The 17,883-nt window shown below is 39.4% G+C and overlaps 1 protein-coding gene and 1 long non-coding RNA gene across 3 annotated transcripts in view; one reads left to right on the top strand and one right to left on the bottom strand.

The window, feature by feature from the left end:
* The first annotated feature begins 327 nt into the window (after nucleotides 1-327).
* Nucleotides 328-12,660, top strand: LOC140467011 (uncharacterized). The gene is made up of 3 exons (XR_011955324.1): nucleotides 328-392; nucleotides 6,435-6,606; nucleotides 11,236-12,660. It is a non-coding gene; the product is annotated as an uncharacterized lncRNA (long non-coding RNA).
* The window catches only part of upf2 (UPF2 regulator of nonsense mediated mRNA decay), a 106,435-nt gene continuing 90,094 nt past the window's right edge, over nucleotides 1,543-17,883 (bottom strand). For both annotated transcript variants that reach the window (XM_072563026.1, XM_072563027.1), the window contains one exon: nucleotides 1,543-5,100. In XM_072563026.1, coding sequence (XP_072419127.1) covers nucleotides 5,091-5,100 — 10 coding nt within the window. In that variant the 3' untranslated portion in view covers nucleotides 1,543-5,090. The remainder of the gene's footprint in view (nucleotides 5,101-17,883) is intronic.

The raw sequence follows: 17,883 nt of genomic DNA on the forward strand, positions 1-17,883 counted from the left end.
GGAAGGGCATGTTTGGCGTAGTACCTACACATTACACAATAATAAAAAGGTACAGAAAGGATGTATAACCGTCAGAATGATCCTATAATCCAAATCATGGTGGTCTGGAATTTGTGGTTACCACTGACTGAGAACAAAGCTGTTCAAAATGAGCACATGATGAAATGCAGGTTTCACCATTAATTTAGTCAAGGCACCAACTGTAAGGATCTCAAATGCCCAGCAACTAGTGGGTTAAGTAGTCAAATCAACATTAAATTCTTAGGCACCTAACCAGGAAGTAAAAGTAACTACCAATCAATTTTAAAATTTTGTTTTACAGGAAGTATTTTTAAAAAGGGAGATCCACACAGGACCAAGATAGAAGCTGAAATGCAAAGACCAAACTTGAGGTAAATTTCAAAAATCTAGACTTTCACTAAATGGAGAAATTCTGCAATTCCACAAATGTGTAATTAGGTTTTCAGGACCTAGGTTGATTAATAGTTATAAAATTAAGTATGTGCTAAAAATGCAGTTTCACCACAAAAGTGTTTTTCTTTTACATGAATACTAACAGGACTAGAATGTGAAGGTTCACATCAATTGATTTAAAATTAAAATTTATGACAGCTGAAACAAATCAGACTGCATCTTCTGGATTCCCATGGTTAACATCGTATACAGATGGAGTAGCAATAGTAAACCTGTCAATTTCAATATTACAACCACAAAGGTTTGGTTGCTATTGCTAACCTATTAGTAAATTCTAATGTATCTTTACTTTTGTTACAACTGAAGGCAGCTTTTAACAGGCATGGGTTAAACCAGGTGGGTTAGCAGAGATTTTGACCGCAGATCATATCTCTGCAATGTGAAGAATCTGAAGATAGAACAATAGGGTTATATTTATGTATTGTTTTTAATGTAATGTGCTCCAAGGGGCGGCACCAGAGCATTGTAAAATAAAATGTCACTGAGCAGCTTCCAAATCTACAACCTCTAGCATTTAGGAGATCAACAGATACATATCAGCACTACTACCTGCAAATTCCCCTTCAAATCTCTCACCATTGAATGTCACGGTATGGTCACCATTGGAACTATATTGCTATTCTTTCATGGCACTGTGGTCAAAATGCTGAAACTCCCTCTTCAATGGAACTGTGCATGAGAGCTGCACCAGCTTAAGGTGGCACCTAACTGGTGACCGATAACTGCTGGCCTTTTCACTAACATCCATGTCCCATTAACGAATAAAAGAAAAGTGGCTTACAAGCTTAAACTTTGTACCATACCACAACTTTAACCAAAATATTAAAGACAAAAATAAAAGATAACTACACAAACTTCTCATTTTACAGCTCACATTCAACCATCTGACAAAAGTATAATCTGTTGGACTAGCTCATGTGAAATTACTATTTTGAATTTTTGGTGAAACAATAAAAGATATCCACATATCCTGATTCGCAATTCCTGCCATATTGTTCAATCAGATATTGATCAAACGCAACCATTCATTCTGAATAACAGCAAATAGATCATACTAGAACACAGAGAGAAGTACTAATTCATTAGTTTAATGTTGCTAGCATTACATGCCTCTCATTTTTTTTTTTATTAACTGTTCCAGTAGAACAGGAATTATGTTGACCACACAAACAGTTGAGATTCAATCTGCGCAACATTCAAATCCCAAAATATGAATTTCACAACATATCACGAAACAATGAATTGTTAACAAAGCAAACCATTAGCTTTTAAAATTTAAAACACTGAAATTGTTAGGAATTTGTGATTCACAACAGAGGCAGAAAGGAACACTTCAATACTATACAATTAAAGAGCTTGCATTTATACAGGATTTTTCATGAACTCATTTCACCCTAAAACATTTCACAGTCAAAGAACATTTCTGAAAATGCAATTTGTTTTAATACAAGGAGCTACTGAACAGGAGCATACGAACATGTACAAAAATGTCCACCAATTTAGCCAACCTAGCCGTGCTGCTCATTTTACAGTCAAAAATAACCTTTGTTGTACAGCATGATGCATAACATAATACTCTTCCCACCCCTCTCCCTGGAAGTCCTGAGTCCTTGTGAGGAATGATGCCTGTGGCAGTCCATCACCATATCCATATGCAAGTCTTCTTATTTCAGCCTTGGGAGTGTCAATAAGGTGAATGGATCATGGCAGTTGACACAGTGAATCCATTTCTTGTACTTACCTGACTTCCACATACTTCCACATGCAGTTTAAACTAAACATCAGAGTGACTGGTGTAGCCTTTGGGAAATGTAATTTCTGAATAATTTTCCAATTTCAATCACCCAGGATCAGCACCATATTGTTTTAGGGTCAGGTATAGACTGAAACTTTCTTCTACTCTGTCTCATGACATATTCTGATCCTCAGCTTAAAAAGGAACATTCCTCTTGTATCCCTCTCACAGTTGCCATGTCAGCCTGCCCCTTGATTGCCAAGTTTTGGCCAAATTAGGAGCCATTTTCTGCAATTCTTCTATCCTCACCAGGAACAAAGTTGAAATCCATTTCACAAATAATCCTGAAACCCAAGCAGCCATTATATGCTGGGCTATTCATCATGCACTTGTTGTGTTACTGACATTTTCCATTCACATAACAAGGTGCTGAAACCCATGCCATCAGCTGTCTAATTTCCATTCTCTGGGCAGAGGGTATGAAAGTTAATCGTGCCAAGTGATAGAATACTACAATTTTGTAAAGTAGATCAGGCAGTCAGACACCAAAGTTGAGAGGTTTAGCTGTATCCCAGGATTTATTAATGACAGACTGATCATCCTGGTTTATTACTGAAGCCTTGAAGGAATGGACCTACCTGGGAATCTTGGAATCTTTTTTCTCAGCTTCAAGCAATCCTGCTACATCAGATTAGTTGGTCCCAGGTGGCAGAGCAAGAAGCTTGTTTCTATAGTCTGCAAACAGTGGATCTATAACAATAAATTCCAGCAATACCCATGGACATGTAAAGAACTCTAGACCTAGACTCTTCAAGCTCAGTTGATCGAAGTGAGAGACGGTATCCATGCAGCAGGATGCATAGCTATCAGGAAAGCTTTACCTGTCTGGATTTCTCAATAGTTTGTTTTGGAAAGTCTTCAGCATTTTGAAGGGTTTCCATATGAAGCAGACATGAAGCCGGCCAAGGACTGACAAAGGAGACTTTAATTCCAACAGATTGGGCTGGTTTTGGTTCCAAATTTGAAATACTAGTGTGCAGTCTCTCAATAACTCATTAGGTAATTTTGCTTCTAACCCAATGGATTTGGGACATGCAATAATTGAAGTTCCCAAAATCTTTTGAAATTCATGGTTATTAATGATTCGACTATGGAGAAGTTAGTCATGTGGGTGTACAGGGATAAACAATGATTTAATATTTTCCATCCCCCCCCCCAAACATTATCTGCTCTTAAGCAGTAAATTGGAACTTAAGCAGTTCGTGCAGCGAAGAGCTTGAATCTGCATTCTATATATTAACAAATTTGCCTTTTCTGGATGTGATAATGTTACACATGTAGTTTCAGAAATCCATCAAAGTCAGATAGCAACCAGAGAGGCCTTCAAGAGCCAAAAGCTAGGATGATTTTGGAAAACATTGATGAAATGAACTTTAATGCCTTATACACAGCATCACCATTACTTTTAGTCCTCCTCATTCTGCATCATTTAAAATACACGCGTGCCTGTGTGCACAAAAACTCTGAGCAGAAACTTAATTAGGTCAACAACTTTCTTTTTTACTGCAAGACTGGCAACAGCCAAAAGTTTAGCAACTCATGAATTAGACCATGCAGTGTCTTAAAGCCAAACATATACTTCTACACTTAGCTTCCACTAAGTATTATACAAGCAGATACTACAAACAGAAGAAACAAACAATGGCAAGCATTAAACTGAAATTACAGTGCTATTACAAATAAATTTGCTAAAGTGACATCTGTTTGATGCATATAGCTGTACCTTCATAAACACATTTAAGCAAATGGGTTTGCTCACAACTGCAGTTGAACTGACAACCAGATGACAATTTTTGTGCAAAAAAAATTCAAACCCACCCGAGTCTACGTTCATGTGTTCATCGGCGTCGCCAAAAGAGTGGAAAATAAACAAAGGTTTTATAAGATTACAAATATTTGAAAGAATTCCAAAAACTGAATGTAAAAACAAAACTGAATTAGATGCTCCTTTGCCCTAATATTGGTTTCCACGGCCAACATGTTCTATTGGATGGCAATTGTAAGGTTGGCTTTATATCTGCAATTCTGGGACTAACTTTTTTTTATGAATAAAACTGAAACCTCTTCTAATCAGTGACAGCAAAAAAAAATTACTGACTTTTAAGTAGCACCCATAAGCAGAAACCACATAGGATCTGGGATGTTCAGCTCAATATCGTTGCCCCATTATCCAGGAGTACAGCCAAGTTTTCACTGAAAGTGCCAACCAAATTGTTTATGGGAAAAACATTTCCCTCATCTCTCACCCTCCCTCCCTTCAGCGCCACCCATATGACCCTCATGGAAGGATTACTGCCTTTTTATGATTCACTTTCCATTCAACAAAAAAAAAACTGCCTTCCTTCTCTTCTGCCATTTCATATCAAATTTCAATATTTTTATATGAAGAATGTTTACATTTGCACAAAGTTAAAAATTCTGAAACCAGAAGATACTGATGAATGAAGCCAAAATGTCTTCGACTTGAGAAGTAATCCCCATCCTTAATTAAATGGATTTTTCTTTTGTTTTACTACTTACTGACACACAGGCCACCTCACAATTTCACTCTCATTCTAAAAGGTGCCAAATGATGTATAAGAATTAACACTTAGCAGTGTTCTTGTAGATGCATTATCAATTCTCGTTTTGTTTAGCCTGCCAGCCACTTTACGCTATTGTCGGAGGCTGCAATGTCTGCCCAAGGCCTGGCACATACCAGGCACGTGTTGATCTCTAGACAGCCATGGTGAGGTGTGTCCACTGCTCTCGATGGGAGGACTCCGATACCTTTGATATCAGAGATACAGAGGGCAAGTCAAAGTGCCACCTGTCACTAACATCAACGTCGCCTGTAAATAATAAAAAAGATCAATAAAGTACTGATTTGATAAAATTCAAAAATGTATTCCTTGAAACAATTACAAAATACTATTGTTAATATTCTTATACTTTCCTCCTCCCCACCTCTTGCAAATAATAAAATCAGTTTCATTGCTGTTGGGCTATTTTCTCATAGAAGTGCACAAGCTCAGATGCCAAGCATCAGTGAACCGAGTTGCTTTTTGGGCCATCAGAATCTGACCCTGTAGTGATCATGCAACAAAATGCACACTAACTGATGTGCACCACTGGTTCATATACCAGCAGCTTGTAAAGGTCAGATCAACCAGCAAAGACAAGGAAAAAGTGCTTTCAGTTCTTAAATTTAAGTTCAGGGTGGTCCACACAGATTTCCTTCCAGGGACGTTGCATAGGAAGCACTGAAGAAAACTGAGGAAACATAAAATGTTAAGAACTTGCAAAATGCTTACACTAGTGCTTTTTCTAAAGGTTATCCAATACATGTAAACATTACCCTACTTTTAAATAATTCTTTTCTGCATCCAGATTACTCCACACCTTTCCTACAACCTTGAAAATGCTTCCAATCAGGGTGCCCAGACCCCAGGAGATTCCAAGATGAGTTTTCAGTCTGTCAGTCATCAGGCTGCCATATTTGCTGACCTACTAGAATCCACTTTTGCTGTAATTTACTGAAGTGACATTATGTTGCCATATAGTTGTATTTCCTTTAAACAGCTAGGAGCCTTCCAGAAGTTACAATCGATGCTTCTTGACTATGTGTCAATATTTGTATTTGAAAACTTTTGGATTACACTTTCAAACAATGTAGCTACCCTCTGGCACAGCAAGCATATATTGTCAATAGGTAAAAACAATGACTGCAGATGCTGGCAACCAGAGTCTAGATTAGAGTGGTGCTGGAAAAGCACAGCAGTTCGGCAGCATCCGAGGAGCAGGAAAATCGACGTTTCGGGCAAAAGTCCTTCATCAGGAATACAGGCAGAGAGCCTGAGGGGTGGAGAGATAAATGAGAGGAGGGTGGGGGTGGGGAGAAAGTAGCATAGAGTACAATAGGTGAGTGGGGGAGGGGATGAAGGTGATAGGTAAGAGAGGAGGGTGGAGTGGATAAGTGGAAAAGAAGATAGGCAGGTAGGACAAGCCATGGGGACAGTGCTGAGCTGGAAGTTTGGAACTGGGGTGAGGTAGGGGAAGGGGAAATGAGGAAACTGGTGAAGTCCACATTGATGCCCTGGGGTTGAAATGTTAATAGGACTGCCTCAAAAAGAAGCACTGGCAAATCATTTGATGTCACAGCAAAGCTTGATTTTCTCTTCCCCAGCAGACAATCATGTATTTTCAACAGGAAATTTTGGGCACTGAGATGACTAAATGGGAACCCTTGGTGTTTTTCTCTGTCGGAGTACTGAGTTTGGGCTACAGCTCTTGGGTGACGAGCATAAAAACCAAGGACCAAGCCACTTCATTTAAAATCCTGCAGATCCAACAAAGAGGTAAGCTGCGTGCTTTTCTGTGTCACTTTGGTTCAATAGGTGAAGCATTCGTAAGGAACAATCGGTATGCCATGCTGGTGTTTTCAAAAGTATAGTCGAAATTGGGTTCCCATTATCTGGGAAATAATGAGCATAAAAACATTGTTGGCAGAATGAATGGGGCGGCTCAGTGGCTAGCACTGCTGCCTCACAGCACCAGGGTCCCAAGTTCGATTCCAACCTCAGGCAACTGTATGGAATTTGCAATTTCTCCCACATCTGCCTGGGTTTCCTCTGGGTGCTCCAATTTCCTCCCACAGTCCAAAGATGTGCAGATTAGGTGAATTGGCCATGCTAAATTGCCCGTAGTATTCAGGGATGTGTAGATTAAGGTAAATGTAGAGTAGTAGGGGAATGGGTTTGGGTGGGTTACTCTTCGGAGGGTCAGTGTGGACCTGTTAGGCCAAATGGCATGTTTCCACACTGTAGGGCTTCTAAGAAGCACTAACCAGATCCCCAAATTTCCTGCTACACCATTTAATAAAACAGATATCAAGTCAATCTTTAAATAAAATAAATTGACAATATAGATTTACCACAAAGTCCGTATTATGAGGTCAATTATATCTAGCAAAAGACTTTGCAAAAAAACTTTCCTCACTAGAAATTCTTGCAGCTTTCTCATTGCTTTTACACCATTGACGCTTACAAGGAACAAAGTCCTACTATCTAAACCTTCCATGTGATCATCTGTGGGATTTGTTCCGCAAAGTTCCAAAGCTATCTCTATTGATATAAAATGTTCTCACCAAGGTACAATCCTTGTATTGTATTGCAGAACAGGTTGCACCTGAACCAGAAGGGCACCAATATCCTGGGAAGTAGGTTTGCTAGCACTCTTCGGGGGGGTTTAAACTAATTTGGCAGGGGGATGGGATCTGGACTTGTAGTCCAGCAAGTAGGTTACCTGTTTTTTAGGATGTCCAAGAAAGTAGGGAGACTGTGGAGAAGGTAGCACTGACAGGGAATACTTGCGGACACAGAGATGGGTTCAAGTGTATATACTTCAACGCAAGGAGTATCAGAAATAAGGTGGGTGAACTTAAGGCGTGGATCGGTACTTGGGACTACGATGTTGTGGCCATCACGGAAACGTGGATAGAGGGGGGTCAGGAATGGTTGTTGGAGGTTCCTGGTTACAGATGTTTCAGTAAGATTAGGGAGGGTGGTAAAAAAGGAGGGGGGGGGTGGCGTTGCTAATTAGAAGTGGTATAACGGCTGCAGAAAGGCAGTTCGAGGGGGATCTGCCTTTGGAGGTAGTATGGGCTGAAGTCAGAAATAGGAAAGGAGCAGTCACCTTGTTGGGTGTTTACTATAGGCCCCCCAATAGCAGCAGAGATGTGGAGAAACAGATTGGGAAACAGATTTTGGAAAGATGCAGAAGCCACAGGGTAGTAGTCATGGGCGATTTCAACTTCCCAAATATTGATTGGAAGCTCTTTAGATCAAGTAGATTGGACGGGGTGGTGTTTGTGCAGTGTGTCCAGGAAGCTTTTTTAACTCAGTATGTAGATTGTCTGGCCAGAGGGGAGGCCATATTGGATTTGGTACTCGGTAACGAACTGGGACAAGTGATGGGCTTGTAAGTGGGTGGGTATTTTGGTGATGGTGACCACAATTCTGCGACTTTCACCTTGGTTATGGAGAGAAATAGGTGCATGCAACAGGGTAGGTTTTACAATTGGGGGAAGGGTAAATACGATGCTGCAAGACAGGATCTGAGGAACATAAGTTGGGAGCATAGGCTGTCAGGAAAGGATGTCATTGAAATGTGGAACTTTTTCAAGGAACAGATACGACGTGTCTTTGATATGCATGTACCTGTCAGGCAAGAAAGAGATGGTCGCGTGAGGAAACCTTGGTTGACGAGGGAGGTTGAATGTCTTGTAAAGAGGAAGAAGGCGGCTTACATAAGGTTGAGGAAACAAGGTTCAGACAGAGCGTTGGAGGGATACAGGATAGCCAGGAGGGAGCTGAAGAAAGGGATTAGGAGAGCTAAGAGAGGGCATGAAAAATCTTTGGCGGGTAGGATCAAGGATAACCCCAAGGCCTTTTATGCGTATGTGAGAAACATGAGAACGACGAGAACGAGGGTAGGTCCGATCAAGGACAGTAATCAGAGACTGTGCATTGAGTCGGAAGAGATAGGAGAGGTCTTGAATGAGTACTTTTCTTCAGTATTTACAAATGAGAGGGACCGTATTGTTGAAGAGGAGAGTATGAAATGGACTGGTAAGCGAGGGGAGATACTTGTTAGGAAGGAAGATGTGTTGGGCATTTTGAAAAACTTGAGGATAGACAAGTCCCCCAGGCCTGATGGGATATATCCTAGGATTATGTGGGAAGCAAGAGAGGAAATTGCAGAGCCGTTGGCAATGATCTTTTCGTCTTCACTGTCAATGGGGGTGGTGCCAGGGGACTGGAGAGTGGCGAATGTTGTGCCCCTGTTCAAAAAAGGGAATAGGGATAACCCCGGGAATTACAGGCCAGTTAGTCTTACTTCGGTGGTAGGCAAAGTAATGGAAAGGGTAGTGAGGGATAGGATTTATGAGTATCTGGAAAGACACTGTCTAATTAGGGACAGCCAGCACGGATTTGAGAGGGGTAGGTCTTGCCTTACAAGTCTTATTGAATTCTTTGAGGAGGTGACCAAGCATGTGGATGAGGGTAGAGCAGTGGATGTAGTGTACATGGATTTTAGTCAGGCATTTGATAAGGTTCCCCATGGTAGGCTTGTGCAGAAAGTCAGGAGGCATGGGATAGTGGGAAGTTCGGCCAGTTGGATAGAGAACTGGCTAACCGGTCGAAGTCAGAGAGTGGTGGTAGATGGTAAATATTCAGCGTGGAGCCCAGTTACAAGTGGAGTTCCGCAGGGATCAGTTCTGGGTCCTCTGCTGTTTGTAAGTTTTATTAATGACTTGGAAGAGGGAGTCGAAGGGTGGGCCAGTAAATTTGCAGACGATACAAAGATTGGTGGAGTCGTGGATAGTGAGGAGGACTGTTGTCGTCTGCAAAGGGACTTAGATATGATGTACAGCTGGGCTGAGGAGTGGCAGATGGAGTTCAACCCTGTCAAGTGTGAGGTTGTCCATTTTGGAAGGACAAGTAAGAATGCGGAATACAGGGTTAACGGTAGGATTCTTAGTAAGGTGGAGGAGCAAAGGGATCTTGGGGTCTATGTCCATAGCTCTTTGAAAGTTGCCACTCAGGTGGATAGAGCTTGTAAGAAGGCCTATGGTGTATTAGCGTTCATTAGCAGAGGGATTGAATTCAAGAGTCATGAGGTGATGTTGCAGCTGTACAGGACCTTGGTAAGGCCACATTTGGAGTACTGTGTGCAGTTCTGGTCACCTCACTTTAGGAAAGATGTGGAAGCTTTGGAGAGGGTGCAGAGGAGATTTACCAGGATGTTGCCTGGAATGGAGAATAGGTCGTACGAGGATAGGTTGAGTGCGCTAGGCCTTTTCTCATTGGAATGGCGAAGGGTGTGACTTGATAGAGGTTTATAAGATGATCAGGGGAATAGATAGAGTAGACAGTCAGAGACTTTTTCCCCGGGTACAACAGAGTGTTACAAGGGGACATAAATTTAAGGTGAAGGATGGAAGGTATAGGGGGGCTGTCAGGGGTAGGTTCTTTACCCAGAGTGTGATGGGGGCATGGAATGTACTGCCTGTGGGAGTGGCAGAGTCAGAATCATTGGTGACCTTTAAGCGGCAATTGGATATGTACATGGATAGGTGCTTAAGCTAGCACAAATGTTTGGCACAACATCGTGGGCCAAAGGGCCTGTTCTGTGCTGTATTGTTCTATGTTCTAATTTGCACCAGCTACTGCTTAGCATTAGTAACAACTAGACAGGGTATCGCATAACCTCCTATGGTGTTTATTATAATGTTGGTTCACCAGCTCTGCCAGAAGATAAAAGGACTGGCCTTCACAAGAGACAGAATGTTGGTGTTGCTTGGCCAGAATCCCACATTGTGCATGTGACATTCATGATTGAAGTATGAGGAATCAAGTATGGCAATTATCAGTACACAGGTATAAACTCACCAATTATAGACCCAAAGAAATGCTCACAGAATGAAGCAGGAAACACTCTCAGTAGGCAGTGTCAATGGAGAGATGAGCAAACATTTTAGCTGTGAAACATATCATAGCTGATATATTAACTCATCTGACTTCTCCACAGATGTTTTAGCATTTTGTCAATTATAGTGACTGTGCACCCAAGGTGGATTTTTTTTTGCATCACACTTCTGTTTATATTCAACTAAGTTCTGTAAGTTAAATTATAATATTTAAATCAAGATTCAGAGCTATTTAATAATGGAAAAATTGACTGCAAGATCCTGGAAGCAGATATCAGTCAATAATAAGATAGAGTTCATCAACAAATACTTTTGCTTCTAAAACTGAAATTAAAAAGCAAACATTTATAACAGCTGGTTATTTAACAAAATTCAAATAATAATTGTGAAGCTTTAATGGTTTTGTTGTTGCACCCTCAACAATATTGTATTGTCATCTATCCATTATTCCACAAATTATTTTTATAATTAAGTTCAACGATTTCTCACGTTGCAGGAAGCAATACTCAATCAAGAAGTTAGAAGCCATCTTAACATGCAAGACAATTAAAAGCAAGTTCTATTGGTGACTGTTCTTCGGATCCTAATGTACTAGAAAGAGAAGACTGAGACACCGTAATAACATCGCTAAAGTTATTTCCAAGCCAAAGTAAAGGATTTGAGATCTTTTAATGACCTTTGTGTATGGGGTCCTTCAGGCATCCAAAAACGTCGGTTTTATTTGTCATATATTCACAGGTGGGAATCAATTACAGTCAAATAACTGATCTAAACTGAAAAGCTAATGTTATTTCTGCTTACTAGAGCCTACTGTCTATTTCCAGAAGCAGGTCCCATTTTCTTTGATTTTTTAAACGTTCCAAAAATCGGTCAAAGGGAAATCCTGCATATGGAATTGCTCCTATCACTATACCATATATCTATCCATAAAGCTTCCAGAAATAGATATTTTATAGACCCTGCAATGCAGTGTTATATGATGGTTACTGTATTATTTTCAAAAATAGAGAATTAGAACCTATTGGGAATTTTATGAACCTGGCCATTCATTATCACTATAGCAAGCATTTCTTTGCGACTGAACCTAAATAATAACATACATAAAACCAAACTAGTGATTCATCTTGTAAAATTCATCATGATGCCTGATGGCGTAGATGTCATTTTGCTATCGTTGGAGCATTTCATTGTGCAAACTAAAAGGGTCTGTTCTTCAACTGTGGGGGGAGAAAAAGCACCTTCATAATTTTAATCAATGGGAGTCTATTAATTTATTAAAACAAGAGAACCCGAGTATAAAGCTACGGAGAGAGAGCTGAGTTATTGAGGAAACATCACCTGCAGCCAATACTTAAAGAAAAATCACAACCAGCATCAAAATGAGAAGCTATTCATGGTCAAGGTACACATCTATAGTCAACAAAAAATTCTTTTTTGGAGGGGGACAGGAAGAAAACAAACAATTCTAATAAACAGCACAACTTGAATCAGTACTTCAATATGTAGCCATTGAATCTTTCCCTGTCTTTTTATTAGACTTCTAAAATTAGTTGGATGATGCTGTCACAAAAAAAAACATCAAATGCAAAGATAGCATGCTCCTTGGCATTTTTGACATTATTAACAGGACATGCAATGCAACTAAGGACTGCAGTCTTGCAAAACCTTAGTATCATAAATTAACTAGACTCCCATTTTATCATACAGATTGGATATATCTTATCAGAAAAGTGAATGGCTTGTGAACTGGTCTAATTAACTTAAGAGAACTGTATTCTCCAGTAGCATTCATCATGCCAATTTCAAAAATGGACACATACCATGCTCGCTTCTGAATTTTCAGCACATTAAAGCTACTCTGATATTACACATATTCAAGAACGAGAGATGCCGGAATAAATGGTGTATTGTTTAGAAAGAAAACAACATAAAGCTCTATTTCAACAAGTGACATTAGCTTATCCTGAATTATTCTTTCATGGTTTACAGGTATTTCTGGCAATGCCAATACTTGCTCCCCATCCCTAATTGCTCTTGAACTAAGTAGTTTGGTAAGCTCGTTCAGAGGGCAGCAAGGAGTCAACCACATTATTGAGTCTGAAATTATGTACAGGACCAGACTGGGTAAGGATGGTTGTTTTCTTCCCCTGAAGGACCTTAATGACTCAGATAGGTTTTTAATGGCAAAGATAAGTTTCACAGTCAGCATTTTTGAGACTCGCTTTTAACTCCAGATTTTTAGGAGTTGAATTTAAATTCCTGACAAATTGGATTTGTTCCCATCTCCATAGAGAATTAGCTGGGCTTCTGGTTTATTACCACTACAACACTGCATTCCTTGAAATTATTTGCATTTGAAACAGAAATAGGATAAACCAGATACCAAATCATTTTATTACAATAACTTCCTTCCATAGTGTGAAACCAGACTTGAATTTGACCAGCAAAAACGTGCAAAGATCAGGTCAATAAATACAGACGTGGTGCCTGTATACTTCCAAGTGCTCAAATAATCCTTTAGAATTTCCTAAATTACACAACTGGATATGATTTTCAAAAGAAAACTGTTTTCAGATATTTTGACCAGGTTACAAAACACACAACTCAAAACAATTCAATATAAAATTAAACATTAAATGAAAACAGCTGCTTAATTGTGTAGAAAACAGGTAAGGAGGTGAAAAGGAACCGAAATAAAAGCCATCAAGATTTTTCAATGTAGACAGTATTTTGGCAATGTTCAATTTTTGATGGAACTTTATTAAATTAAGTTGATGAAAGAGTATTGACTTCATATAGTCAGACGACTTCATTGTAAGGCAGAACTTCACAGTGAAAGAAAAAGTCAAAAGACAACAGGCACATGAGGAAACAATCTTGTGCGACTACAAGACATACTAAAGAAAAAGACAAAGACAATTCCCTCCATGAAAATACTTTGTAGCTACAATATGTTTAGTGCAAAGACTGTGCAAAACACAACAGGACTGAATTCTGTTGCATTTTACAGCAAGAATCAAACAAAAATTAACACATAAATTAAATCCATAGACCTCTAAGTAAGCATCTTGAACAAAAGACTTGTCTGTCTGTTATTTATGGTTTAGCTTTCCAGACACTTCCTGCAGTTTTTGCTGCAGGATTTTTTCGCTGACCCAGAGATGATTAACCTGATGCTGTAAACTTATATTGTTAAAACGAGTAATGTAAACTTGGCTTTTTTTGAGGGAAGCAAAGCCTCTGAAATCCATTTCTGACAAAACAAAAATGTTAATTCAGTGGCTTTAGCTTTTTTTTTAAAAAAAAAACAAAGCCCAGTCTGACTATATTTGCAAATGGTCTAATTCCCCTAAATACCATTTCGGGAAAAAAAAAACAAACGTGCCTCTGCTAGTTGATGTTTAAACGTAACAACTCAAGTTTCCCTTCTCCTACTCTTCACAACTCCTCAACATCATAAAAAGTACAAAGCTGTAAGCAAATCCAAACCAGTGTTCTGTTCCATCATCAAAAAAAAAGAGCAGAGGAACATAGGAAATTTGCTCAAGTTGATTTTGGAGTTGTCCATCCTGAATAGAACTGCATTCAATGTTTCTGCTTGCAAGTTCATGTCAATCTACAAATCAAGTTCCAGATAATGCTAAATAATCCAACACTACAGGATCATCTCCAGTACTAATTCTTGAACACCAGGAAAGTATTGCGCATTGATTATGTTACTTTCCGTCTACTAATAAGCTCAAGTCTTTGCCCATTTTGCTTGCAGAACAAAATTTTGTTATCTAACCTCATAAGTATCTTTTAGTTTTAAACGTGTATACCAGATGTCCCATAACCATGGCTTTCAATTGTCAACCAACTTTCACAAGCATAATTTCATACTTCTGCCCACCACTGTAGTCAATTTTGCAGTAAGGCAATACCCATGTTATAAGCCTTGCATAAATTCATTTCTACTTGGTTTTATTTCCAAGATCTCCCTGTAATCAAGAATTTCACTTGTCCTTTTTTGATCATTTGCACCTGACTTCTATCTTTAAAAGATTTATTAAGTGTGTACCCACTGTTTTTGTTGCACTCATGCATATTGACAGTATATTTCCTGTTACTATGCTTCTTCCCAATATTAAATACTTCTACTACTCCACAAATAGAACTATAGAATCCCTACAGTTCAGATAGAGGCCTTTCAGCCCATCTAATCTGCAACGAACTTCTGAACACCAGATTCCATCCTATCCCTGTAACCTTGCATCTCCCATGGCTCATCCACCTGACCTGCACATCTCTGGAAATGACGAGGCATTTTCCCCATGGCTAATCCACCTAACCTGCACACCTTTGGATGATAGGAAACTGGAGCATCTGGAGGAACCCACGCAGACATGGGGAGAATGCGCAAACTCCACACAAGGCTGGAATTGAGCCGAGGTCCCTGGTACTTTGAGGCAGCAGTGCTAACCACTGCACTAGCATACATTATTCATTTTGCCATATTCCCCATTAAATTTGATATTTAATAATTTAATACTTCAGCATCATCATTCAGGGCATCCAAGATCAAGCAACTTTTATATATGGAAAGGCTCCAGGTACATCTGTGATATTCCATTACCCATGTCTTATCAATCTGAGAAACATTAGTTTATCCATACTCTTTGCTTTCTGTTCCCCAATAATTGTCATTTCAATTATGCTGTCTTTAGTATACAATTAATTTATAGCAGGTCTCTTAGATAATACCTTACTGTGTCTTTTGAAAATTCTTATGAAATATTCACATTGTTACATTTATCTGAATTACTTGATGTCTCAAATTAATCAATGTAACATGCCTTTCACAAATGAATATCTTTGATTATGTCATGACTTTTCAAGCATTCACTAATTTCATTCTTTTCTACATATTCTAGAAACTCATCTATAACAAAACCAAAAAGAATTCGCAAATACATTTTTTATTGTTTTCATATTGGAATTTTTAAAATGAACACCGGTGTAACATTTGTTGTTGTTCAATTCTGTGTGGCACAACTCTCATATCTCCATAATGGCCACTGCTTAGCAAATTATTTTTCCATTACATTTGGCTAATATTCTGATTGAGGTACTGAAAATCAGACTTGAAGGGACAATGCAACACAACTTGAAACAATTAAAGAAAAAAAATGCGAAGTTATTTTTATTTTTCAAAATACATATTGAACTAATACTTAGAAATATTTTAACACAGTGAATCAAATACTATCATAGATCATTATTTCCATTATTGCCACTTGAAATTATAGTCAGTCTACCCCACTATTTTTATCAAGTTGAGCCTATTTGTTCTCATAAGGAACAATGCAAACTCTTCACTAGAATAATCATCTTTTAAAGCACACCTACACAATTCAACTGGACATTACTTCCGCAAAGAGATCGAAACCACACAAGCCTTAGTCACCCCACCAACATTCTGGGGGTCTCTGTAGCCTCTTATGTCACACTCTTCCCTCAAAGTACTAGGCAAATGACCTGCTAATCTTTGGAATGACCACTCTATAATTTACTGCCCAAAATAAGGCAAAGTGGCACAGAAGACATTCTCTCATACTTCTGCTTCCCCTAATTACATTGTATATTTGTGTACAGAGATACAGCATAAATCCACACTCCAAATTAAAGTATAAAGCTTGACTAAATCAGTGCAGAGTAGCATCAAAACAATTGCTTTCTACCTTGAAATCCTACTTTCCCTCTTCCTTAGCTCACTTCTTCCCTCATGCTGAAATACTGTTTACTAGCACCTGATGACTTTCAGTCTCACCAAAATGATTTGCTCTATATAGCGACTGCACATATGAAGTATATGCTGTTACCTCTTGAACCTGCTTCTTCTTAATGATAATGGTCGGTCCTGAAAATTGACACCTCATGTGGTATGTTTGAGTTGTCACATTATAACTTTGCAAGAGCCACTGCCCAAATCTGAAGAGACTCAGTAAAGGTGATCCAAAATCTATTAAACCTCTGAACATAGAACATTACAGCTCAGTACAGGCCATTCGGCCCTCGATGTTGTGCTGCCCTGTCATACTAATTTGAAGCCCATCCCACCTACACTACTCCATGTACATCCATATGTCTGTCCAATGACGACTTAAATGAATTTAAACTTGGCAAATCTACTACCGTTGCAGGCAAAGCATTCCATATCCTTACTACTCTCTGAGTAAAGAAACTACCTCTGACATCTCCTCTCCCCTCACTTATAAAGTTGTGTCCCCTCGTGTTTGCAGTCCCCATACTTGGAAAAAGGCTCTCCCTGTTCACCCTATCTAACCCTCTGATTAATTTGTATGTCTCTATTAAGTCACCTCTCAACTTTCTTCTCTCTAACGAGAACAGCCTCAAGGCCCTCAGCCTTTCCTTGTAAGACATTCCTTCCGTACCAGGCAACATCCTAGTTAATCTCCTCTGCACCCTTTCCAAAGTTTCCACATCCTTCTTATAACGGGGTGACCAGAAGTGTACACAATACTCCAAGTGTGGCTGTACCAGAGCTTTGTACAGCTGCAGGATAACCTTCTCCTGCAGGATAACTCAATCCCTCTATTAATAAAGGCCAAAACACTGTATGCCTTCTTAACAACCCTGTCAATCTGGGTGACAACTTTCAGGGATCTGTGTACATGGACACTGAGATCTCTCTGCTCATCTGTACTCTCAAAAATCTTACCATTAGCCCAGTACTTTGCATTCCGATTACTCCGTCCAAAGTGAATCACCTCACACTTGTCCACATTAAATTCCACTTGCCAACTCTCAGCCCAGCTCTGCATCCTATCTACGTCTCTCTGCAACCTACTGCATCCTTCGTCACTATCCACAACTCCACCGACCTTAGTGTCATCCGCAAATTTACTAACCCACCCTTCTACGCCCTCATCGAGGTAATTTATAAAAATGACGAACAGCAGTGGACCCAACACCGACCCTTGCGGTACGCCGCTAGTAACTGGACTCCAGGATGAACATGTTCCATCAGCTACAACCCTCTGTTTTCTTTCAGCAAGCCAGCCAATTACTGATACAAACTGCTATATCTCCCACAATCTAAGACAATGTCAATGCTCGCTTATCCTTTACAATAGCAGACAAG

The sequence above is a fragment of the Chiloscyllium punctatum genome, chromosome 44 (genome assembly GCF_047496795.1).
Source record: "Chiloscyllium punctatum isolate Juve2018m chromosome 44, sChiPun1.3, whole genome shotgun sequence".
Lineage (NCBI taxonomy): Eukaryota > Metazoa > Chordata > Chondrichthyes > Orectolobiformes > Hemiscylliidae > Chiloscyllium > Chiloscyllium punctatum.